This window comes from Thamnophis elegans, chromosome 4, assembly GCF_009769535.1.
Source record: "Thamnophis elegans isolate rThaEle1 chromosome 4, rThaEle1.pri, whole genome shotgun sequence".
Classification (NCBI taxonomy): domain Eukaryota; kingdom Metazoa; phylum Chordata; class Lepidosauria; order Squamata; family Colubridae; genus Thamnophis; species Thamnophis elegans.
The window spans coordinates 16,598,601-16,624,069 of record NC_045544.1 but is presented as its reverse complement, the minus strand read 5'-3'; the positions used below and the strand labels follow the sequence as shown (position 1 = coordinate 16,624,069).

The following is a 25,469-nucleotide window of genomic DNA, read 5'->3' as shown; positions in this document are numbered from 1 at the left end:
AAAAATTATAATATTAAAACAGCAACAAACTGGTGGGAACATCAGCCTGAAAAAGTCACCGAAAATCAGATGGTCAAAATCTTGTGGGATTTTCGCATACAAATGGACAAAATACTGACGCATAATACACCAGACATCACACTGGTTGAGAAAAATAAGGTCACAATCATAGACATCGCAATACCAGGTGATATAGCAGGGTCAAAGAGAAGGAACATGAAAAAATTGCGAAATACCAGGACTTAAAAATCGAAATTCAATGATTATGGCACAAACCAGCAGTGGTAATTCCAGTGGTAATTGGCACACTGGGTGCTATTCCAAAAGCACTGGAATTACATTTAAAACAGTTAAAAATTGACAAAATCACCATCAGTCAAATGCAAAAAGCCGCACTGCTTGGATCTGCACGCATATTATGAAAATACGTTACGACGTCCTAGGCCCCTGGGTGGGGCCCGACTAGTAACCAATGCCAAATCCAGCGAAACAACTGGTTGCTGTGGTACAATTGTATAATAATAATAATAATATCTGACCAGCCTCCACCATTGCTTGACCACTCAATTTGATGTAATGCTTCAAAATGCAACAAGTGAAGAAAGGTTAACAGCTCGCTGAACATACTTGATAATGAAAGATCCAGAAAAGGACACAGAACCAAGCAACTATCGCCCAATTACTTGTCTGCCAACAACATTCAAACCTTTTACAAGAATACTGGCAAATTCAATATTCAATGATCTGATAGAAAACAGCTTATATCCAGTAGAACAAAAAGGAAATTATAAAAAATTGAAAGGAACAAAAGATCGGCTGCTCATTGACAAAATGGTACTAAAAATGCAAGATGAAGAAAAATGAATTTGAATATGGCATTTGACTCACTACCCCACAGTTGGATTAATGCCTGTCTGGAAAACTTTGGACTCAGCAAAAATATTTATACATTTTTGAAAGCAAATCTTCAAAAATGGGAAACAATTCTAGCAGCAAATGGGGAGAATATTGGTGAAGTCAACATCAGAAGAGGAATCTTCCAAAGGGACTCAGTTTCGCCACTACTGTTCAACATCCCATTAATTCCACTGACAATAAACCTATGAAACACAAAATGGGATACCAAATCTCAAGCCAATATGGCAAGATACTACTATAGATGACTTAAAAATGTATGCAAAAAGTCCCACAGAACTTGCATTAATTCTAAACACAGACCAACTATTCAGCAGTGACATCAGAATGAACTTTAGACTTGAAAAATGTGCTATATTATCCATGCAGTGAGGGAAAATGGAAAAAAAATAGACGGAATAGAACTGGGAAATGGAAACATAGTGAAAGCATTAGCAAAGGATGAGTGTTACGAATACCTAGGCATATTGGAAGCAGATAACATCTTGAATGGAAAATACAAAAGTCAACACAAATGGAATACATCAGGAGGGTCCGCAAAATACTAAATTCAAAACTGAATGCTGGAAACATAAAGCCATTATTATATGGGAAGTTCCAGTGATACACTACCCAGCTAGAATCATCAACTGGACTTTGGCTGAAATGGAAAATTTGGACCGGAAAACATGTAAACTTTTGAATATGTACCATGCTTTATATCAGGGATGAATTCCTGCCAGTTCTAACCTCTTCTATAGAAGAGGTTCCACAAATCTACAGTGCCGTTTAGAACCGGTTTCAGCTCCCTCCCCCTGCCCATCCGCATATCATCAAGATGAAGAGTGAGAGGAGGAATTCTGGGAGTTCACAAGTCTTAAAGCTGTCAAATTTGAACACCCCTGGGGTTTTTTTTCTAAAGGGTTAGGGGTGCAAGGGTCTTGTAACTTGACAGTTTTAAGACTTGCATACTTCAATGCCAGAGTTCCTGAGCCAACATGACTGAAGGAGGAATTCTGGGAGTTGAAGTCCACAAGTCTTAAAGCTGTCAAGTTTGAACACCCCTGGGGTTTTTTTTTCTAAAGGGTTAGCGGTGCAAGGGTCTTGTAACTTGACAGTTTTAAGACTTGCATACTTCAATGCCAGAGTTCCTGAGCCAACATGACTGAAGGAGGAATTCTGGGAGTTGAAGTCCACAAGTCTTAAAGCTGTCAAGTTTGAACACCCCTGGGGTTTTTTTTTCTAAAGGGTTAGCGGTGCAAGGGTCTTGTAACTTGACAGCTTTAAGACTTGCGTGCTTCAAATGCCAAAGTTTCTGAGCCAACATTTTGGTTGCTAAGTAAGAGCATTGTTAATTGATTTCCGATTTAAATTCTATAGCTTTTCCAAACCATATCAACCAGGATTTTAGGCTGGTCGTTCAACTGAAATAACAGCCCAGGTATCAAATGATACTTTGGTGTTATCAGTATCCAGCTCCACTACAGTCCTGGGCTTTCAGTCACTGCGTGCTTTAAGTCTTTTGTGTCCTTCTGTTCTAGGCAATGGTACACAGCAATACTCAAGCCTTGGCTTCTATTGCAACAGGATAGGTGAAACCAGGAGATTGTTAACCTCTTATGTCAAGAGGACTATTACTGATTATATGATTATAAATTATAACTATGGCCAGAGGCAGTATACTTCCAAACACTATGTATTTATGGGGAGCATTAATGCAACAGTGGTGCTCTCCTCATGGACAAAATAATTGCCATATGTTTCTGCCTAGGCTTCTTTGTTGCAATCTTCTTAACTGATTTTATGTATGCATTTGTTACTTTTATATCCCACCTTACTTCCAGGAGCTCAAAGCTGTATATAACATTTCTTCCTCCAATTTATTTGTTGTCACATCACTTATAAGATAGGTTGAGCTGATAGGTAATATTTAGGCCTGTACGAATCTGAAATTTTCCATTCCTCATTTATTATCTTACTAGCTGGATAACCGTTCTCCGCTACGAAACTACATGATTGGGCTTAATAAATTGACACTTACAGCTTGAAAATTAATGAGTAGTTATGATTTGCCTCTCCTCTCCCCTTCTCTCCCTCAAAAGCCTCTCCAATCCCCTTCTCTCCCTCAGGCTTGCCCTCCAAAAGCCTCTCCTATCCCCTTCTCTCCCTCAGGCTTGCCCTATAGAGGCGTCTCCTATCTTATCCTGTCCCCTTCTCTCCCTCATTCTAACTCCTTAGCATCAGAGTGCATTTCTCGGGTGCGGAGTGGGAGTAGAATGTCTAAACTCCCAGCCCGCAGGTCATATGAGTCACGTGCTGGCCATGCCCATGCCCAAGTGGCAGTTGGAACAGAGTTATTTTAAGGTGGGGAGGGGGAGTAGAACATCTAACGCCTTAGCATCAGAGTGTGTTAATAATAATATAAGAAATATTAATGATCTGATGGTCATTTCAAAAAATTCTTTCTTAGTGAGCACCTAGAAGCCAAAAAGAACATACGTGCCAAATTTCAAGTTTGTAGGCTTTACACTTCTGGAGATTTTGTGATGATGCATCAGTGGTATTTTGCTTTTATACACACATACACACACACACACCTAATCACACGGCACACAGCTTGACCAGAAATATGTAGTTGAGCAAAACAAATAAAAACAATTTTAACTTGTAATGTAAAAGACTGCAATTCTTGAGATTATACAAATATATCTTAAGAAGATATTTCAAAAAGTGGAGAGGCGGTTTCTAATAATCCTCTGCATAATATTTTAAAGGGGAAAAGACCAAGAATATGAACGTTGAAGCAGATTTTAAAGTTAGGCAGGTTTATATTTGAGAAGGGCCTATATACTAGTAACTGGTCCATATGTATTTAGTTTAATTGATGTTATCAGAGCAAAAAATGTACTTTGAATAGTGTATTTTGGTTTAAGTTGCTGAAATCTGAACCATTCAAAATCTTCAGTAATAGCGTTGATATTACATAAATATCGCTAGACTAGAATAAATATGGAAAGATCATATGTATCCATGAGAAGATATACGAGAAACAAGAATTATTTCCATAAGAATATAGAAATGTAATGTGGTTACTATTAAACTTTTTAATTTAAAGGAACGTTGGGCAAACTAAACCAATTTCTGATTAAGCCATTTAATACGCTTCTGCTGCTGTGCAATGCGAATTCAACATTGTATTGTGTATTTGCCCAGTTTAGAAAAAGGCAAAAAAAAAACCAAACCCACATATCAAGATAGATATAGTACTATTCTGGTAATTAAAAACCCATTTATTTGCACAATGTTGCTGTATGTGTGTGTAGAAAATGCATATACAAACACACACAGGATCTTATCATGAACCTGATTTTGATTGTTATGTTGATTGAAGTATTACTATACTGTCATAATTGAATGGTTTTACATCTTAAAGGCTTACATGGACACACAATATAATTGATAAGCATTATCCAAATAATCCAAATTACATTGTATATTTAATGGAATTTATTGCTTTAAGATGTGAAAATAATTAATGTCTTAGAATGTAGTCCTAGCTACATGATATTGATTTCTTAAGAATCAAGAATTAAGTCTATATAGTGGTCTCCCTATTAGATTTTTGTAAAGGGACTAGATTCTGAGAGGCCCAAGTCAAGAAGAAAGCTGCTCAAATTAAAGCAGAATAAAATTGATTTAAGTTTGAAGCAAATGCTTTGCAAAAGAATCATAAACAGCTATTACCAACTTCCTCTTGCTCAACCATTCTGATGGCATCCAGGTGTACTTTCTTCCACCAATAAGCACTGGCAAGAGGCAAAAACGCAGAGATTAACCATTCCTGGCAAACTGCTCCATTGCTTCTTTGATATGCCAGCAAGTTTCAAAACAGGGCACAAATTCAAGCATGTTTCACTAGTCCTACATTACACCAATTTTGATGAACAAATGTGGGCTGTCTATTGCCTTCCCATCTCAAATTAAGATATTGTTATTATAAGTGATTAGAGATTGAGATAGAGATTTGTTTTATTTATATGCTGCCCTATTCCCAACGGGACTCAGGGCGGCGAACAACTCAAGGGGGGAAAGGGAACACAAAATACAATACAAGCAATTAAAATAGCCAACAAACACACAGGTCGAGAGGGGAAGGGAACTCATCAACCCCAGGCCTGCCGACACAGCCAGGTTTTAACGGCTTTTTGGAAGGCCTGGAGAGAGGTGAGGGTCCGAATCTCTGCGGGGAGTTCGTTCCAGAGGGCCGGAGCTGCCACAGAGAAGGCCCTACCCCGGGTAGTAGCCAGATGGCATTGGCTGGTAGACGGAACCCAGAGGAGGCCAACCCTGTGTGATCTAATGGGTCTTTGGGAGGTAATTGGCAGCAGGCAGTCTCTCAAGTACCCAGGTCCAATACCATGAAGGGCTTTATAAGTGACGACTAGCACCTTGAAGTGTATCCGGAGACCGATCGGTAACCAGTGCAGCTCACGGAGGATAGGTGTAACGTGGGTGTACCGAGGTGCACCCACAATCGCTCGCGCGGCTGCATTCTGGACGAGTTGAAGTGTCCGAATGCTCTTCAAGGGCTGCCCCATGTAGAGCGCATTGCAGTAGTCCAGTCTTGAGGTCACGAGGGCATGAGTGACTGTTGCGAGTGCCTCCCGATTCAGGTAGGGACGCAACTGGTGCACCAGGTGAACCTGGGCAAATGCCCCCCTGGTCACAGCCGACAAATGATGTTCTAAGGTCAGCTGTGGGTCCAGGAGGACTCCCAAGTTGCAAGCCCTGTCTGAGGGGCGTAAAATTTCACCCCCCCAGCCTGAGTGATGGAATACTAACCAAATTTTTGGGAGGGAAACACAACAGCCACTCGGTCTTGTCTGGATTGAGCGCAAGCTTGTTAACCCCCATCCAGACCCTGACAGCCTCCAGGGACTGGCACATCACGTCAACCGCTTCACTGAGTTGGCACGGGGCGGACAGATACAACTGGGTATCGTCCGCATATTGATTAAAGTCCTAAACACCTAAATGAGCCCCTTTAAGGGAGGGAGGTGAAGGTTAGGGTTATTATTTTGATGGCTGCCTATGTTTTTCTATTTGTTTTACATGACTGAAATCCCAAAAGCCTGTACCCCACAATAAAAAAAAAAAATCCAAATGAGCATCAACAACGAAGAAAAACAAGGATCAACTGCAAGATTGGTGCCCTCCATCACTTGGAACCAAAAGCATCTTGAAATAAAATAGATTTAATCCATTTATAGAGAACTGTGGAAAGGCGAAAGCCGTGTATACTTTGTGGCGGGGAAGGGCATTCTATAAAGTGGTGTTTGGGGGGGGAGGCTATTCCGTGCCCCAGAATGGGAACTGGACTTCCTTTCAGCTGGCCTTTTGTGACAGGACCAGGAGGTGTCATTGAATTCTGGTATATCATTACCCTGTATAGATCACATTGGTGAGCTATGCCATTTAAAGGCTTTAAAAGGTTTAAGTTTAGGTGGAGCTAAAGCAGTGGGCGGAAGGAAGGATGAAACATCCTTTCTAAGAAGATGTTCTGGGGCTTTTGCCAAGACAATATTTGTCCATAGAGGTGATGTATTGCTTTATTGTATCTTGTATGGTCTGTTGCCTACGATCAGAGACGGAGGAAAAGGTGAAACAATTACACAGAGGGGATCCGGCATCTCCCCCCCTCCCCAAAAAAGGTTCCTCCCCTTTTTCAATCACTACAAACATATTAATCAATACAGAACTAAACATTATTTCATTGAGATTTTATAAATGGATTTGCACGAGCTATGTGAGGGGGGGGGAGTGTAACTGGCCTTAGCTTCTCGGTTGGCAGGGCCGCCTGCACAAACATACACACCCTGCGAGCCTTCGCAAGATACCGCAAGGTACCTTGGGGGCTCCACCTCCAACCCTAAGTGAAGGCGACCGGGATTGACCCGTTCCCTGCGCCCGGGCATCCCTTGCGCGAATCGACTCTCCAAGATGTGCAGGGCGGGCGCCTGCGCCAGGAGATGCCACCCGGAAAGAGGGGGCGGGAAGAGAGAGAGCGAGCGTCACGTGCCTAAGCGCTTACGGTCCATCCCCAAAGGTGCTGCAGCCTTGGCTTCGGCGCCGGTTCTTCTGCCTTTTGCCATCTCCCTGCCCCGGGCACGGGTGTCGTCCCCGGAGAGGCGGAGCCTGAAGATAGACACCCAGAGACAGAGATTTAAATTTCATTTCCACCTGGAAGGAGGGGAGCAGCAGCAGCAGCAGCAGCAGCAGCCCCGGCCAGGAGCCAAAGATTCGCTTGTTCTGAGCTGACCTAAGCTAAGCCTGCCGGCTTCTCCTCCTTTTGCTGCTGCTGCTGCTGCCGCCGCCGCCGCCGCTGCTACGACTGCTGCAAAGTCGCCCTCCCGCCCGCCTGCCTGCCTGCCTGCCCGCCAGCTGGCCAGCCATGGGTCACTCCGGAGAGCCGGGCCTCATAGCCAACGTGGTGAACGACACCTTGGAGTTTTACCGCTGGACTTGGTCCATCCGAGGTAAAGCAAGCGCCAAGCCTTTTTTTTATTTATTCGTTTCTTTATTTTTGTTAAGCCTCTTTATCAGCCTCCTCCTCCTCCTCCCGATGCGCCGGTACTTGGCCTGCTTTCCCGTTAGCGCTCCTGGCTATGCAGCACCTGCCTCTCTCTTCTCCACCTCCGCCGGCCCGGCTGCCGCTGCTGTTTGCGGCCAACGGCGTCTCTGCCGTCCTCATCACCTTCCCATCCAGGTTCTCGAGAGGGGGCTCCTCTCCACCCCATTCCCCCAAATTCCTCCTTGGTTTGTCACTGTCACACAACGGTCAAAATGGCTCCGTCTCTATCTCTGTCTCTCTCTCTTATCTTGTCTAAAGCCAGTGGCTGCGTGACAGGAGGCGGCAAACTCAAACGGAATCCTTTTGCTAGACATTGGAGGGGGGGTTCCTCATCCCCACATTTTTGGGGGGGAGCCCCAAGTCATAAGTACAGAAGAAACAGCCGCACCATTTCCAGAGATGCTGTTCCGTCTCCTTTTAATTTTTTTAAAATATTAGACAGCCTTCTAATGAGAGTAGATAGTGGAAGCTTACCAAGTATTTTAGAACGAGCCCCAAATTCTTCCCCTGAAAGCTGGTGCTAAATCAAAGCCAGGTGAGCACCGAACTGGAGGTGGTTGCTGCAGGGCTGTTCTAAAGTATTGACCCTTTTAACTGTGAACATAACCAAGGAGAAGGAGCTGCTGCCGACAAGCTGCTCTACATTTAAAAGTTTGGAAAGTGCTTACTCTAAGTGTAACACCTGAAGTATGCTTACCATAACTCCGCCAGCCATTAATCTGGTGTCTGTGGAGGTGCCAAGTTGACTGGCTATGCTGATTGAGAGGGACTGAAAGTGGATAGTCGATACATCTGAAAATGGGTAGCCAATGCAAATTGGGGGAAATGAGACTAAAAGTATGACCCAGTTGCATCATTTGCACTGTGAAAAGGAATGCACTGTTAATAAATCTTTAGGAATTTTCTTCCTTCTTTCTCCCTCCTCTCCCCCTTCTTTTTTTTTTTTTTTTTTTGTCTTTCTATCTATTTGCCTTTTTTGTGGAAGTCAGATCTTTCCTGATAATACATTCCAAGTTTCATAGTGCGGTTCCTTAAGTCTAAATCCCAAACTAACAGTTTATGAAAAATGTAAAAATTAGCTAGTAGATTTATATCAAATGTGTCTAATTGATACAGAAGGGTATCACTTAGGATTGACATGGCAGGTGCAAGAAGACAGTAGAACAAGATGATCACATCGCTTGTTTATTCTGAAGAATAACTTCTTGTTCAGTGGGCTTTACCCCCAGATAAATTACCTAAGGTTGCAGCCTTATATTGCTTCTTGTCTTATGCATCAGCAAATAGCTTTGTTCTGCATGCATGATAAATGAAACAATACATGGATAACCGGATGTTTGACATTTTCATGCTTATGACTGCAGATGGTATGCATACATATTCTTCAGGAGCCAGGATTGCATTTTATATTTGAGTGGCCAATACCTAATTTTAAATGCTGGGATGATTCTGCAACATACTGTATGGATTTCACTACAGGGAATAATAAAATTCATACTGTGTGGGTTATAAATTTTGAGAATCCGTAAGTAAATGCTAGCACTTATCGGACAATGCCATTCTCTCAAAGTTCAGAAACTTTGCTTTGTGTACCATCTGCCTAATTATTCCTATTATTTTTGTTTTTAATCATACTTCAGATATATTCATCCAACATCACTACTAATCCAAAACTTTAAATATTGAATCTGTCTACACGGAACCACTTTCTTTCTTGTTACAAGGCATAGCTTACATTAGTTATTTCTGAAAACAAATTGTTAATAGTATAGAATTATCAACTTTTTAAATAACTGCTTTACCTCGTGATTGTTACTTTGTACTCCATACGACATAGCCAGAATCTCACTGAATTTTAACAATTCTAAAATGCCAAGAATGGTATAATATAGACTTCTGCTTAAGAAAAAAAAACACTTTATTACTTTCTTCTCTTTAGAAAGCCTAGCTGTCATCTGATTAATTTAGAAAAAGTTGCCTAACATCTCGTGCTGAGCTGTCTAATTTGTACTACATTAAGTGGTAAGGCAACATCTGAGACTGGTATAGGTATATCTGGCATAATCTGATGTTCCCAAAGGGCTTTATGTTTAGTTACAATAATAACACATTTTTCAGTGTATTGGTTATCTTGGAGGTCTTGAAATGAGGTGGATATAATTTAGATGGACTAAAGCATAGAACTTCCATTGTATTCCTAGGCAGAGGAATGGGCTGGATCTAACAAACTTTTATTGCAGAAAAACTTTGGGGGGGGGGGTCCTATGGAAGACTTCTGATCCAATAAAACATTTCCACTACTTGAAGTGGGCAAGAAATCATACTTATTCAGCTACTCCTTTCCTTTGCGATCCTCTGAAAGCCTGCTCCAGAGATTTGGAGAGCTTCCAGAAAATAAAGGAAATGATGGTATGGTTACAGAGGGTAGGATATTTACAAAAAAAAAATATCCTTTCATTCTGAAGATGGAAGCAAGCAGAGCAGGTCTAAAGCTGAATACTGCTAGGAAAAAACTCTAGATTAATTATGAAGGAATTATATTAGCAATATGATTAGGTTCAGGCCATACACATGTGTGTTTCTATAGTCATTAAGGGATGTGTATATGTGTATAATATTCAAAACTATATTTGTACTATTCAGTAGAGTTAGAAAAATATAATGATCCCATAATGCTATATGACTTCTGTTTATATCATTGACTCTTGAAATTAATGATATTAATTTGAAAAAAATCCAAACAAGTTTGTGTGAAGAACAGTAATAAAGTGGTTGTTTCCTATTATTTTAAATAACAATGTTGGCCTTTATTAACCTAGTCTCTTAATACTCTTTTAGACATTATCATCAAGTGCATATTTACATAATTGTTAACAATAATTCAATTAATTACCGTTGTTATATATTTTTAACAAGGGGCTTAGCAGTGGGATAGGACAAATAGTTTTATTAACTCTTCCCATTGAGTTGATAGCTAAAATATATTTTTTATTTAGGATTTCATATTCTTAACTGCTATTCTTTGTTATCAATTTTACTTTATCTAAATCTTCTTTCAGAAAAAAAAGTGGATGAAATGCTTCTATTTCTTCTCTCCTCTAATCTAACTATGGATTTGGTCCCATAGTTCTTTTTATTTATTGTGAAGGTTTAGAAAAGTAGACTAATCTGAATGAAGTTTCTGTTGGACAGATGGTAGTTTTAGTCCTTCAGACAGCTTTTTTGGATTCCACCTTCTACTTTCAACCAATTGAAAAACAAGAAACACAGTCCATATAATCTTCTGAAAACAAAATACCACAAGTAACCTGATTATAAGATTATCTGATAATAGCAATGATAGCAATAGCCAAACGGATGAATCAGTACGTCTAGTGGTGTACCACAGCATTTTCAATCAATAACATCTTGAAATTATACAGCATTTTTCTGGCTTTTCCCAGCACCCTATCATAAAGGCCTGGCCATGTTTGGCTATTGCTTAACTCATGAAATATTTCACCACATTGCACAACAAATGAAGAAATTTTATTCTTACTAAGACACCTACACAGTTTCTCTCCATTGTTTTCAACATTCTTCTAGTTCTAAAATCAGATTCTCAAATTATTTCTTCCCAACTCTAATCAGATGCTGGAGGGCCAATTCATGCAATTGTGCCCTCACTAAGTTGTGGGGGTGAGGTGATGGTGTAATAATTGGAAGTTAGTTACAAAGAATGTGTCATTGGTTCCGCTTCCCTGTAATTTCAGCCTATCTTCCATGCTTAGATTTTGGTCTAGGCTTAAAATGGCATCTCAAGTAATTATTGTACTTCCTAACCTTTTTATGATGAAATAGGAGGGATGAAAGTGAATCCAATGCGAGAACTTTCTTCTTTTGAGTCTAGTATTTAAGTTTTGGATTTTACTTCTTGCCCAAATCTATAGACAGCTCATTTTTTAATTTTCAAATTTATTTATTTATTTCCCATTGTTTCTGTAAATTAAAAACTCCAGATAATCAAAAAGTATCTGGGAAAATATTCAATGGTTTACAGATTATGTCAGTAATGTAATCCTGTGGGTTTGTAACATTATTGAAGTGATACAAGATTGATTTTGTTCCATGTGTTCAAAACGGCCCCGAAAACAGTCTTTTGAAAAACATAGTTTAAAACTGGTATAACATAATATATAAAACATTTAAGAGGTTTTTTTTTAATAAGATCCCTTACAGTAGTGTTAAGACAGATAACCAAGATTCTAAGCAATATCAGAAGTCATTTTGAAATTAGCTTCAGGAATGAATAATTTAGATATAGGCAACAATACAAATCACAATGATTTTCCGAAAAATTAATAATAAAAAATGAAACTCTGTTCTGCAAGAAAAGTGACATTTGTGGTGAATGTCATCCAATTAATTGCCACATTATTAATATCAAAGTAACCTGTTTTCTATTTTAAAAATCGTAAAGGAAGTAACATCCAAAATGTAGGTATCCATCACAATTAGAGAGAATATGGTTAGGCCATCAGATTAGAAAGTAGGACAATGTTGAGTTCTAATCCTGCCTTAGGTGTGAAAGCTGGCTGGATGACCTTGAGAGAGTCTCTCTCTCTCCCTCCCTCCCTCCCCCTCCTCTCTCAGCACAAGTCACCTCACATATTCGTTATTGTGGGCAAAATAGGAGAAGGGAATATAGATGTGTTCACCACCGTGTGTTGTTTATAAAAATAATAAAGGCAGGATGTAAATAAAATAAATAAAGGGCAAATAAAATGCCTAACGTCTATCAGTGGGGACCATAAGGCTGATGTTATGCAGGGCATAAATATTCAGACTATTCTCCATCAGATAATGCCACACTAAGGATATTATGCCCCAAAGTATTTCTGAACCCTTCTCTTATGAAACTCGAGGCATGGGTCAAAGTTACAGAGTTCTAACGTAAGAGTTAATGCAGTGTTTCTCAACCTTGGGGACTTTAAGTCCTGTGGACCTCAACTCCCAGAATCCCCCAGCCAGCATAGCATAGCTGGCTGGGGAATTCTGGGAGTTGAAGTCCACAGGACTTAAAGTCCCCAAGGTTGAGAAACACTGAGTTAATGTAATACCCCAGCAGCAGAATCTTTCCCATTCATTTCAATCAAAACACACAATCATTTATTTGTACACATCACTTTCCCTTTCTCTGCATCAAAATGAAAGGAATGGCACATATGAAAAAGATGTTTACGTTACACTTGACACGATGACAATGAGACTTCTAAACAGTTTTTACTGCCATGGAGAAACAATGTGTGGGGATCAAAGGTTGGGACCAAAAACAATACTTGAAGCATTTCAGTACACACATAACTTTGTGTACAGCTGCTTTATCCCTTTTGCTCAATCAATTGCATTTTGCAAAGAATCTTATAGTTGCTCTAGAGACAGATGCAGGGTTTTTTTTTCCAGACAAAAACGGAATAGCATTAATGGCACTGTCCAAGTGCTAGATTAACTAGTACTGATCTGCAAATTTACCCTCCATCTCCTTTTTTCCCCAGTACTTTTCAGAGTTAATAGTGGATCATCTATATTTTCTTATCCAAGAGGTTGCACAATACTTTGTGATGACAATATGCCTTTGTTCTTGATTTTGTTTTTTGAAGTCATTATGAATGAAACTTTTTCTTCAGGGAAATGCATGTCTGAGGCTAATTTGTGCAAAACATTATTGTGGCACTTTGTAAAACATCATATTTTATTCATTTATTGAATGTACTTAGAACATTACCCCATGAAAATATTTGTAAATATGCATATGTCGATTATTTATTTCTGCTAATTTGCAGAATTGCCTCATTTTAAATATTTAATTTAAAATTGTTTGCTGCAAAGGACAATATACTCTTAAGTTCATTTAAATTCACTTCTAGGTTTCCAGTGTCAGGAAAAACAGAGAAAAATACAGTAATGTTTCTCTCAAAATGTCTATGGAGATTCTCAGTCATCCAGATTATGGTTGTTCCGAAAGTTATTTTTAAAGAGACAACTGGACTTTCTGGTTGAGAAAGTCCAGTTGCCTCTTGAAAAAGGGTTTCCTAAAAAAAACTTGATACTTTTGTGCCTCAAAGGTGCTTTTTCAAAAGGCAACTGGACTTCATTTGTTTTTCCTTGAAGACTTTTTTTTTTGTTCAGCTGCCTTTTGAAAAAGCACCTTTGAGACAACCATGACCTGGATGACTGAGAATCTACATAGACATTGATACTTTTGTGCACACCATCAGCAAGCATGCAAAATATGCCACAATTTAATTGACATCTCATACTCCCAATTTCTGACCATTGTAAAATGGTTTTATATATGCACATTATACCTATAACCACATGCATTTGGCCATGAGTCACATGATAATGACGCTTCTGAGAATTATTAAGATTGCTCTGTTCTTTTCTGTTCTGTGTTGAAATCATTTGTTCTTATTGTTCTCTGTGAATTGGGTAGAGGTTTGGATCTTCCTTTAAAGTGGGTTTCTGCTCAACAGCTCAAACCATTCAGCTATTGCATGCAATAGCAACATTTGACATAAAGAAGCCTAGCCTGGTCTGGAGAAACTATTTCCAGTGAGAGAAAGAAAGCACATACAGGGTCTCTTTATTGCTACTGAGAGCAGCTGAGAGAACTTGAAAATCTTGGGAATAGTTTCCACTATTATAAATATTGAACAAAATGCATGCCTGGGAAACTGACAGTATCATGCCACTATGAATTATTTCTTAGAAAAATGGTACATAGCTGACTTCTTAGCTTTTGTGAATATGCTAAACAAGGCACTAAGTGAGGCTAGTGCAGATACTAATATGACTGGCATGCAATTAATTGGATATAATTAAATTGAATTGAATTGCAATTAATAAATGCAGTTAATATAATTGGTCCACAGTATTTAATGATTTTTGCTTTGTCCCAATAAAAATTGCTTTTCAACAGTGAACCCTGAAAGAGCAGCTCTTTGAAGGCCGATGCATACCTTGGTAGGCAACTTTTACATCCCTGCTATCAAATGGTCCTATGCATGTTTTTGTCAGGAGTACTTCCCATTATATTTACTGGGCCTTCTTCTGAACTAATGTGGAATATAATTTGCTAATTGTTATCTGGGTATTGAAATATTTTTCAGTTTCTCCAGATGTCTTTTTATTAGTGTACTACGTTAGCCTGTTGAAGTATAGAGAATGCGGCAGAAAATTCAAATGAAATGTTATGATTTTAAAATATTGCTTGATTCCTATGATAACAAGAGTGTCTTCTTTCTTAAAAAGTTGGCAAGGAGAAGAGTAAGTTTGCAAATTCAATCTTCAAATTCCTAAAAAAAGGGCCAAAGATGGAAAATATAGCTAATTTATGTATTGTCTAAATACATAAACAATAAAAGTTAAATAATTTAAAGCTTGTTAGAGAGATAATGTGGAATACCCTCTGATAAGCGAACAAATCACATCTAACATTCTGCTCATACTTTTGATGAATACAACATCTATATTCAGCAGTATAAAACTAATTGCTGGACTAGATAAAGGAAATTATTGATATACTCATTTATACTACTAAGCAATATATAATACCTGTATATGCTACACTTTAATTATAGTATAAGGTTCCTGAGGTATCTTACAACTATTATTAAAATCAGTCATAGACATGGGTCTTTGTTGTTGTTTGCTAAGAAATATTAAATTATACCAAAATATGTTAATTAGAAGCAAACCACATCTCTTGAATTTATTCATCTAAAAGTTTATTGTATTAAAGCTGATCCAAATTTTTGTAGAATTTCTTTTTTAAACAAGACTCTTCTGGCACCTGCAAGCTTGTTATGCATAAGTTTTTCTTCACTATACTATGTATATTTGTGGGTGATGGGTATGATTTAAACATTAAATGTTTAAGAACAAGCTGCAGCAAATCTCAGGCTCCTGAACATACTTCATTATCTAGCACATCCACAAAAAAGAATGTGAATATTTTCTATTTTTGTTTGATGACTAGGAGCAAGCTAATTTCATCGTAACAATTGGATTATTTTTACTATTATTACCATACTGAATGGTCACATTCTCATATTGAATGAGATAATTGACAAAGTGTGGGTTATCAAAAAATGGAAATAAAGCTTCCGAGTTTTTATTTGAGGCCAAGTTGGAACTGAGGATGTGTTCCTATACACATGGGTCTAGATTTCTAGCAAGAAGGCTAGAAATCACACTCCGTTACTTTCCTACTTTTGGTTTAGCATGTTATGTAAACTAAACTGCTCTGGGGAGAATATGTATATGCATACTTAGTCAGGATAATTCTGTATTCATCCAATAAAATGCTATTAATAATTATTACATTATTATTAATAATAATTCAGGATTTATTTTCAGCAAATATACATTGGAACATATATGCATAGCTACAACAGGAATGCTTATTTTAATAGTTCGGAATGTTTGATGCTGGAACTTCGCAGTAGTAAAAATGGGATACATCTACATCTTCATAAAACAACCTATCTGGATTTCACTCAGAATTCCAAGCAAGTCATTGAGGCAGAAGCAGTACTGATCAGTCAGGTATATATCATTAATATTAGGACCTAGACAGGTTCCTCTTGATTCTTCTATACCTCTTCATGGTGTTTGATACCATCAACCATGGAATCCTCTGGCTTTTTTCAAGGATTGGGAAAGGGACATTTGTTTTGACTTGCTATAGGAAGCCCAAGCCACAGCCAGGAAGGACCTTTGCCCATCTTTGACTGCTGCTAGAGGTATAGTCATACTTGGATTAGAATATCCCAGGGACAGGTAAGTAGACAAGTCTCACAGTAAAGTTATCCCATTGCTATATGAGCAGGCAATTCTGCCCTGTGATGCTGGGAGAAGTACTCATGTCCTTGGTTACTCAGAGCTGTCTTTTATGCCATTTAACATCTACATGAAACCAATAGTGGAGGTGATCTATCAGGATAAAGTGTCATCAATATGCTAATGACATTCACCAGTAGATTTCTCTCTGGGCTGAGCTAGAAATGCTAGGGAATTCTGAACCGGTTCCTGGAGGCTGTGAGAAACTGGATAAAGCAAAACAGTTTAGATTAACTCTTTCAATGATGAACTGGCTGTCCATCAACAGATGAACAAATGAACAATAGAGGAACCTACTATTCGTCAATAAATAATGTGGCACTCAAACAACTCTGGTTACCCTAACAACACTAGTTACTCTGGATCGATATAGAAAAAAATGAACTTTCTCTTGCAGGTGCGTATCTGTTCCTATGCATATTTGCCGAAGTAGTAAGTATGGTATGAGACATTGCCTCTGGAACATTCTAATCCAAGTAGGATCTTAAAGGGAACAACAATCAAAGTTAGCCAAAGGTCCCCCTGGTCATATCTTGGGTTTCCTATTTAAATAGTACATGAAAGCTTATTCAAGCTTAATCACCTTTCATCTGGATTATTGCAACATGCTCTGTGTGGGGCTTCCATTGAAGATAATTTAGAAGTGTAGCTGGTATAAAATACAAGGCTAGAAGATTACTTGGTCAATCCCACCAGAACGGCAGACATCCTGTTTTAAAATCCTTGCTTGGGGTACAGGTAGAATTCCAGGCCTATTTTTTTTAAAAAAACTAGTTATTCATCTTAATGCTACAAACAGTGAAATATCAGAGTACTTGGGCAATATCTTGCCATAAAGAATCTGCTTCAGTATTGTCAGTCTAACCTGTTGAGGGAGTTCCTATTTTCTGAGATACATAGAATATAGATATCGTAGCTTTTATTTTCTGAGGTACCATAGGGTGTAGATACAGTAGCAAACTTTCTCTGCAGTAGTCATTTACAAAATAAGATAATAAAAGAAAATAAGTAATAAAATATCGATCAGAGAACAGCTGTGTCAAGATAAAATTATATCATGTATTTATTGGCATGAGTGCCAGGTTTACTGGTTCCTTTAGAAAGAAAATGGAGGGGCAACCATAGAAATGTTTATCATTAAGATTTTTTTTCTCTAATCAGCTATTTAGGTTAAAATAATCATGTAGAAGTTATTGTGAAGGTTTATTACTGTTATTGCATATTAAGCCCAATTGTTCAGAAGTGTAAGAAAATATGTTCTTACAATATGTAAAATTATTTAGGGAGTAATTTCAAGTAGTTGAAACTTGTAAAACTTTGTATTGAAGTTAACTGCCAATATTCATTTCTGCCTGTGAAATGAATACAATACTATCATGAATCATCTGGATATGATCTTTTTATTACAGATTTCCAGTAGAATTACAAAATTAATGCAAAGAATCAGAAAATATCTAAGCAGCATTTGTATATTAGTATTATAAAATGTTTTAAGGTATTCCAACTCATTGGAACTTCTGCATTGACCTGTAATATCTGCTGGGAGGAATTCAACAATTTTAAAAAGCAGTTTCTGAGGAAAAAAACAAACTCTATCTATAGAGATTCATTTACAGTTAATGTTTCCCTCTTAGTTATTCAACTGCAGACATTAGAAGAGGTCATGCTGATTGAATAAAAGGGTGTGCTAGATTGGGCCCGTAAATGCCTTTATGCTAAAAATAGCAGCCCTAGCTATTAATACTTGGTAAAGCTCCACGTGTGAATTAGCAAGTAGAAGTTTATGGTTAGGACTTTATTTACTTCAATTAAAATTGAACCAACAAACTCTGATTTAACATTTGCCAAATGCATTTGTAAAAATATTAACTTTTGAGTGATAATGGAAGTAAGAGTTTTTTTTTAAAATATGCCTGGTGCAATTTCCAGCTCTAATACAGGCATCATTTAAATTCAGCATTTATTTTATTAACTTATTTATTTAACTTATTCATTTAACTTATACACTACCTCAATCGTTAAAATAATTTTCAGTTGTTGGTTAGAAAAACTATATCCATGTTTAAATCTCCCCAAACTATTAAACATTTAAATGCTCAGCTTAAGGTTTTTATTTCTTTTATTTAACTCATTATACTGCTTCTAAACAACTGGTAACACTAGCAGCCAAACAAATTGTTTAACTATTCTGCCCTTTTTAAAAAATGGATGAAAGGGAATAGGGTGGAAAAAATAAAGGAGGATTACAACTGAGAAGGCTCCATTGGTTTTATTTTTTCATTTATCTCAAAGAGGTCAGCTGGATTTTGGAATTCCTTAACAAACCGATTATAAACAAAGACTGAATAACAGAATATAGATTGAATGTTATAGGCAACTAAATGTATTATTACTACAATATACAATCTTATTGGTTTAGGGAGCACTCATATTTCTGGTGTTATATACTGTAAATACAAAAAAAAAACTGTTCTGCCCAATATAATAGGTTGAAATTGCTTAGGAAAGAGTAAAATCTGCTGGCTGGCATGCTGAATAGGATAGGGATAGTATGGGATAGTATTTAATCTCATCCTGTTTGTGTGGTCAGAAACATTGCTTATCATGAAGCAATCTGAACACAGTAGATTGCTTCAAACAAAAGATTCAGTATACCTGAGGAAGATATTTATCATAAAGAAAGTAATAGTTAGAAAATTAAAAGTAATTCAGGGAATACATTTTCTGTATTTTTAATTTTACTTTATAAAAAGATAACAAAAATACAGAAGATAAACAATTACAGTAACTATTAGGTACAGTATGCTCAGTGAAATACTTCACCTGGAATTCAGGGTTGAGAAATAGTTTTGGTAAATGATTGGGAAGTGAATTAAGATAAATCAGGTAAAGAATGTTTACATGATTCATGTCCAAACTTCCGGCCCCACTTAGATATTTGAACTACAATCAGGCCAGGTTAAAGCTTGGAAGTGATTAGGATTTGGCTAGCATGTGGAAGCTGTGGTACAGAGACTGAATATGATGAAGTCTTTTAGACTTCACCACTACATTAGAAGTGAGGCATAGTAAACATGCATTTCGAGAAGCCAGTCTTTCCATCCCATGGTCCTTCCGAATCCAATTTAAAATATCCCAAAGCAGTTTTATCTACACAAACTGAGGACTGCTATAAACCCAAAGGTTTGTTAATAATTTGTAAATTTATACAATTTGCCAGAAACTCCAACCAATTCTAGAGCAGTCCATCAGAGTTCGCTTGTCAATTATTAACTCACTTTCTGAGTTAATGAGGTGCTAATGCTTAAACACTCATCCCTTCTCTGTCTTCATATTTGTTTGGTTTTGTAAATTTATAAATTTTTGTTTGGTTTTGTATTTTTTTTTCGAATTCAGTATCACATCTTTTAAAAGAAGATAGCCTTTTCACAGTTTTGATATATCAGATCAAAAGATAAAGTACTTTTGGAAAAACAAATGGCTTTCCATCCCAGTTGCAACTATTTGAAACTCATTCACATGGGATACAATAGAAACACTCTTTAGTCATACTTCATAACTCATCGTACAAGCAGGAGAGAGAGGCTTCTTTCCTCTATATAGCATATACTGTGTGACTGCAAAAGCTACTGGATTTATGCCTGGTGCACTGGCTTCTACAGGAAGCCAAACTCCGAGGGCAACATAGAATAGAAATCTATACATTCATACCTGCATTTGAATTATAAAAAAGTAGATGCCAGCTAAAAAATATAGGCCTATTTACCTATTGCATTGAAGGGATTCAAGGTACTAATTCATCCTGAGTCCTTGACTTATGGACAGTTGCAGTGCTTTGTGATTGTGTGTTAGAGCCGAGGTGGCGCAGTGGTTAAATGCAGCACTGCAGGCTACTTCAGCTGACTGCAGTTCTGCAGTTCGGCTGTTCAAACCTCACCGGCTCAGGGTTGACTCAGCCTTCCATCCTTCCGAGGTGGGTGAAATGAGGAACCGGATTATTGTTGGGGGCAATATGCTGACTCTGTAAACCGCTTAGAGAGGGCTGAAAGCCCTATTAAGCGGTATATAAGTCTAACTGCTATTGCTGTTGCTATTGTTATGATAGTTTTGCCCAAAACTGGCATTTACTTCCATTGTTTTCCTTAATGACCACTGCATTTGCTTAACAATGTTCACAAAAGATGTAAAATCAGGTCAGTCACATAACCAATCATTTTTTTTTTACCATAATGATATATGAGACAGTAATGGTCAGGCTCTATTACAGTCATATGTGAAGGTCTACTTGTGTGACAGAATATGTGATACCCTGCTGATTTTTGCCTAAATTTTTTGCCTAAAATAGAAAAAATTAGCACGGAATATAGTAAGGACAATTATGGGAAAAGTATAACTGTAGGAAACCAGAACAATGACAAAAGTTTGATATATGCCTGGGAAAAAGTTCTATCAGATGGCAAGAAGATGTAACAAAAGAGTCCATGCTAATTCTATTTTAATATCTCTTATATTTAAAAGTATTTATAGTTAAGATTTATAAAAAAATATAAAAATATGAACAGAGCAACTCTGCTATGTTACATTAAAATGGGTATGCTAAATATTTTTAAAAAATCCTTGAAACTAAGTGATGAAGATACTAAAGTAGACAGTAATGTAGCTGCTTCTTTGAAACCGTTGAAATCTATTCTTTGAAAGAAATAGCAACAAGCACAGAGAAATGCAGTGTTGACATGTTGGATTGAGTAACTCTGTATCTGTCAGCTAATGCTGAAGAAAACTCTTGACTGGTTTAGCACTCCCAGTCAGCAATGAAGAGGAGACCTGCTTGGGAAAACGAAGATAAATCAGTGTACTTAGAGTTCTTTACTTCCAGCAAATAAGGCCCATTATTCATTCATTTAACATATTTATATAACCAACCATCTCAAAAAATGTGACTTTATTCCTATATTCATGTACTTGGAATAAGTACCGAGCTTGGCATTTATTCCTTAGTAAATATTTATATAATTAAACTTTATTTTCCAAAACGAAGAGGATATCTGAACTCTTTTTTTTCTTACAAGTTCAATTCAACTTTTCAATCTGCTTTGTTTGCCCAACCTAAAAGTAGAGTGCAAATATACCCCCTGTATTATCAGAGTTCTCTAGGTCAAAATCAAGTTTTAACTACATCTGTGAGTGATGATCAGAAGCATTTATCATCATCTGTGGCAGCAAAGGAAGTCACAAAATGAACGTGATTAAATATCAGAACCTGATTTTTTTTTATCAATTGCTGTGGGACGCAGAATAAATCACAAGGTATATTTTCTTTCCCTTTGTAGTTGAGACCTAGATAACTTAAACCATGTTCCCATTTTGCCCTTAGCATTTTGTGTCCCCACCTTATATAGCTTTGTGTGGATCTGTGTAGCTTTTAGGTGCTGAAAATCTGTCAAATCCCTGTGGCCAGGATATTCCTTCCTTATATAGTGCTGGGCCTGCAGCAGTTGATAATTGCTTAACGTAATTCCTTGGATTTGAGCTCTTCTGTTCAAGGGAAGGAAAACAGCCTGTGCAAATTATATTCATCAATTTCCTATTTTACTTCATCCAAGCTGTCATTTTTTTTCACCTCTGCTGCCTCCCCAAAGGAAGGAATAGTTAATATTGTGTTAGGGAAGAAAGGAAGCAAGCAAGCAGTTCTTCTTCTGTGGTTTCTGAAAATATCAAGTGACAGGCTCATATTTAGACAGATCGATCCTATGGAGATCAGAATGTGGAGAAATTTGTGATGAGAAAACTGCCAGACTTTTTTCAGATGAAATCAAAGGAGGCAAATCATTTTTCTTTTTATGTTTCAGTGTCAACTGTTGTTACTACTGTCTTTGTTTCCCATTCTAATGGGAAATTATTCTAATGGGACCCATTCTAATGGGTCAAAAATTAACTGTATAATATCAAACGTAGAGCTGACATTTTTTAAACATGCCTAATTTCTCGTTATTATGTTTGGAGCCTGGGAATAGTTATGGCAGAGACAACTGTTGCTGTAACAAAGAAGCCTCCAGACTTCAGCTAATTCTGGAACCGAGTACATCACATCAAATGAGCCTTAGTGTAAACATAAAGCGACCACAGATTGGCCTCCCCCAGCAATTTTCCCTGTGAATCTATCCCATTGAATGTGTGTGCCAATTATAAAGAAATTTTGTGTTTCATTCATACATATTTATATTCCTTCATGTATATTTACATACCTCTTCCTCAGCAGCTCCTTTTAGATATCATCAGGTGTATCAGGATAGATATGTAGTCAGCTGAACAAAATCAGCTTTAAAAAGGTCCCTTTTGCAGCTGAAAGAAAGGATACAACTTACATTTTCCAAAAAGTCAATCAAAACTATATGTAACAGTTGTACATTTGTATGCAAACTTCAGCTCAGTTTATATAGAAATACTTTTAATCAAACCTAATCCTGCATAATCCTGTAAATCCCATAAATGTCACTTGAAAAGTCAATATTCAAGTAACAAGTTTTTTCTATTAAAAGGGTTATCTAAAAAAAAAAAAAGTCCCAGCTGCACAGGGGAATCAAAGAAGGTTGCAATTTTCTCCCATTCCTCTTTAATCTATCAATGGGTGACATAATGTGAAAAATCGAGGGTGGGAAAGGAAGAGAAGAGACAGAAATAATATCATAAAACACAGCAGGCACTCTCTATGGAATGACAATTCAGCCCAAGGGAAGAAATGTTTTAAAGAATTCAAAGAGACTCCACCTTAATTAATTCATTATAAATTAGGCTGGGAATTCCTATTACAGTTTCCTGAATTATAAATTGACTCTAGATTAACAATCTTTGTTTTCATGGTTCCTTGATCTTGCCCAGCTGCATGGAATTTGACAGCAATTTCTGTTTGAGAGGTGACTACAGCATTTTATTCCAGCAATATTTGTTGAGTGAAATCTATCCTTTCTTCTTTCTCAAATATAGTAATTTTGATTTCTCGTATCCCAGTTAGATTGTGTGAACTGTTATCAGGTTTAGCAAATCCCCACTCTCCTCCAGAACTCACATAGCATAATCAAAGCATGTGAACATTATTAGCAAGGTAACCCTATTACTACAGGTACCCAGGTATAGCACCATTGTGTCCCAATCTCTCTTTTCTTCACCGTTTATCTTAATGGTGTGCTACTGATGTCTTTCCTTTTCTGTTAGGATTATATATATTAATGCCTTAACTTTTTCTTCCTGGATACTCCCAGAATTTACATCCCCTCTTGCTATAGTTACTTTCAAACATGTGTCAAAGGAAGTCCTCTTTAAGCAAGTCCAATGGAATGTTAAAGAATAACTATTCTTCCAAGCATTTTTCCCCCTCCACCAATTGATGATGATGAAGTTATCCATTCATTCATGTCTGACTCTTGACGATTTTGTGGGCCAGGTCTCTCTACATCTTTTGATGTTGCACTACTTCTTCGAGTTCTTTTATGCTCAGGCTAGTGTGTCAGCTTTGATGGGGCTCCGCCAATCAGCATGCATGTCTCTATATGCGACAGAAAAAGAAAAGTTCTTTCCTCTCACATCAGTTCAACAGAATATAACAGTTCTAATGTCAAAAGCAGAGTTAATACTATAAAATGATCTGAATGTTAATGCATATAAGACTATCTCACATGATTGGTTCTTGGATTAAATGTTATACACCAAGCCTTTGTTCAAACATTTTTTTAAAAGTCATAAAGCCACTTAAATATTTGTGGTACTCATTTGTAAATTTACATAACATTTATAATGTAATCCAAAGCATAAAACTCTAAGTCTGCAATTTTGTCCATATGATTTAGCGTGAAACGGCAATATCAGTTTTCCAAAGCAACATTGTTTCGTTGTTAAAATAAAAAGGCAGCCTGAATTTGCAGGAGTATCAAACATCTTTTGAAAAAATGAATCCTCAGGGAGAAAGCAAAAATTGACAATTATTGTCCCATCAAAAAAGGGGAGGAAACTGAAAACTAGGAGAAAGAGGGAAAATGCCACCGACCGACTAAAACGTTAACACTCCAGGCTCTCCATGTATGTGAATTTATTTTAAAACATGATGCAAAAGCCTATTCTCAGACATATTCTTTCTGTTTCCTTCCAGATAAACGTGTTGACAACTGGCTTATGATGCAATCTCCTATTCCAACCTTGATAATAAGCACACTTTACCTCCTTGCTGTTTGGCTTGGGCCTAAATGGATGAAGACAAGGGAGCCTTTCCAGTTTCGCTTTTTGTTGATTTTTTACAACTTTGGAATGGTCCTACTTAACTTCTACATTTTCAAAGAGGTATTTCTACTTTCATGCTGTACATGGATAAAGACACATATTAGATAGGCCTGTAATGCACAGACAGATATATAAAGATAGCTACATATACTGTATATCCGGTCTTATACTTAGAAGTCAATCCTACTGAGTACAATATGTCTAATTGCAAGGGAGTTCTATTTAGGACTGTAGCCATAGTTGCTATAAGTAGTCCTCAACTTATGGCCTATTGCTTAGTCACCATTCAAATTTCCAGTGGACATACCTAGGGGATACTTAAGTGGATTTCAAGTTCCGGTGTGCCCACTCCACACGATTATATTACTTCACCTCAGGCAATTGGCTACTAAGCCGCATTTACAGTCACTTACAGCATCCCTCAGTCACATAGCTGCATATTACAATGGTTTTGCTGAAAACCAGCATTTACTTCCATTTTTGGCAAAACCCATGCCCATAGCAAACCTTTGGTTCTCACTTAATGATTGCTGCAAAAAAGATAATAAAATCACGTCAGTCACATGACTGGCCCACCTTACAACCTGTCATGAATTACGGTTGTGATGAGCAGTCATAACTCGAGGACAAGCTGTTCTTGTGACTCATCAGGGGAAAATACAAATATTTGGCCAGCCTGATTTGCATTCAGTTATCAATTTCATTGAAATTGTTGAGTGGAGTATGCAGACTTGATGCTTGTGGCTTCTTACTGTGGAGTACAAGAAACAATATTAATTCCCTTCAATAA

The 25,469-nt window shown here is 37.4% G+C and overlaps 1 protein-coding gene across 1 annotated transcript in view; it reads left to right on the top strand.

Moving 5' to 3' along the window:
• The first annotated feature begins 7,345 nt into the window (after positions 1-7,345).
• The window catches only part of ELOVL4 (ELOVL fatty acid elongase 4), a 40,274-nt gene continuing 22,150 nt past the window's right edge, over positions 7,346-25,469 (top strand). Inside the window, exons 1-2 of the mRNA XM_032214817.1 lie at positions 7,346-7,430; positions 24,552-24,739. Of these exons, the coding sequence (XP_032070708.1) occupies positions 7,346-7,430; positions 24,552-24,739 (273 nt within the window). The remainder of the gene's footprint in view (positions 7,431-24,551; positions 24,740-25,469) is intronic.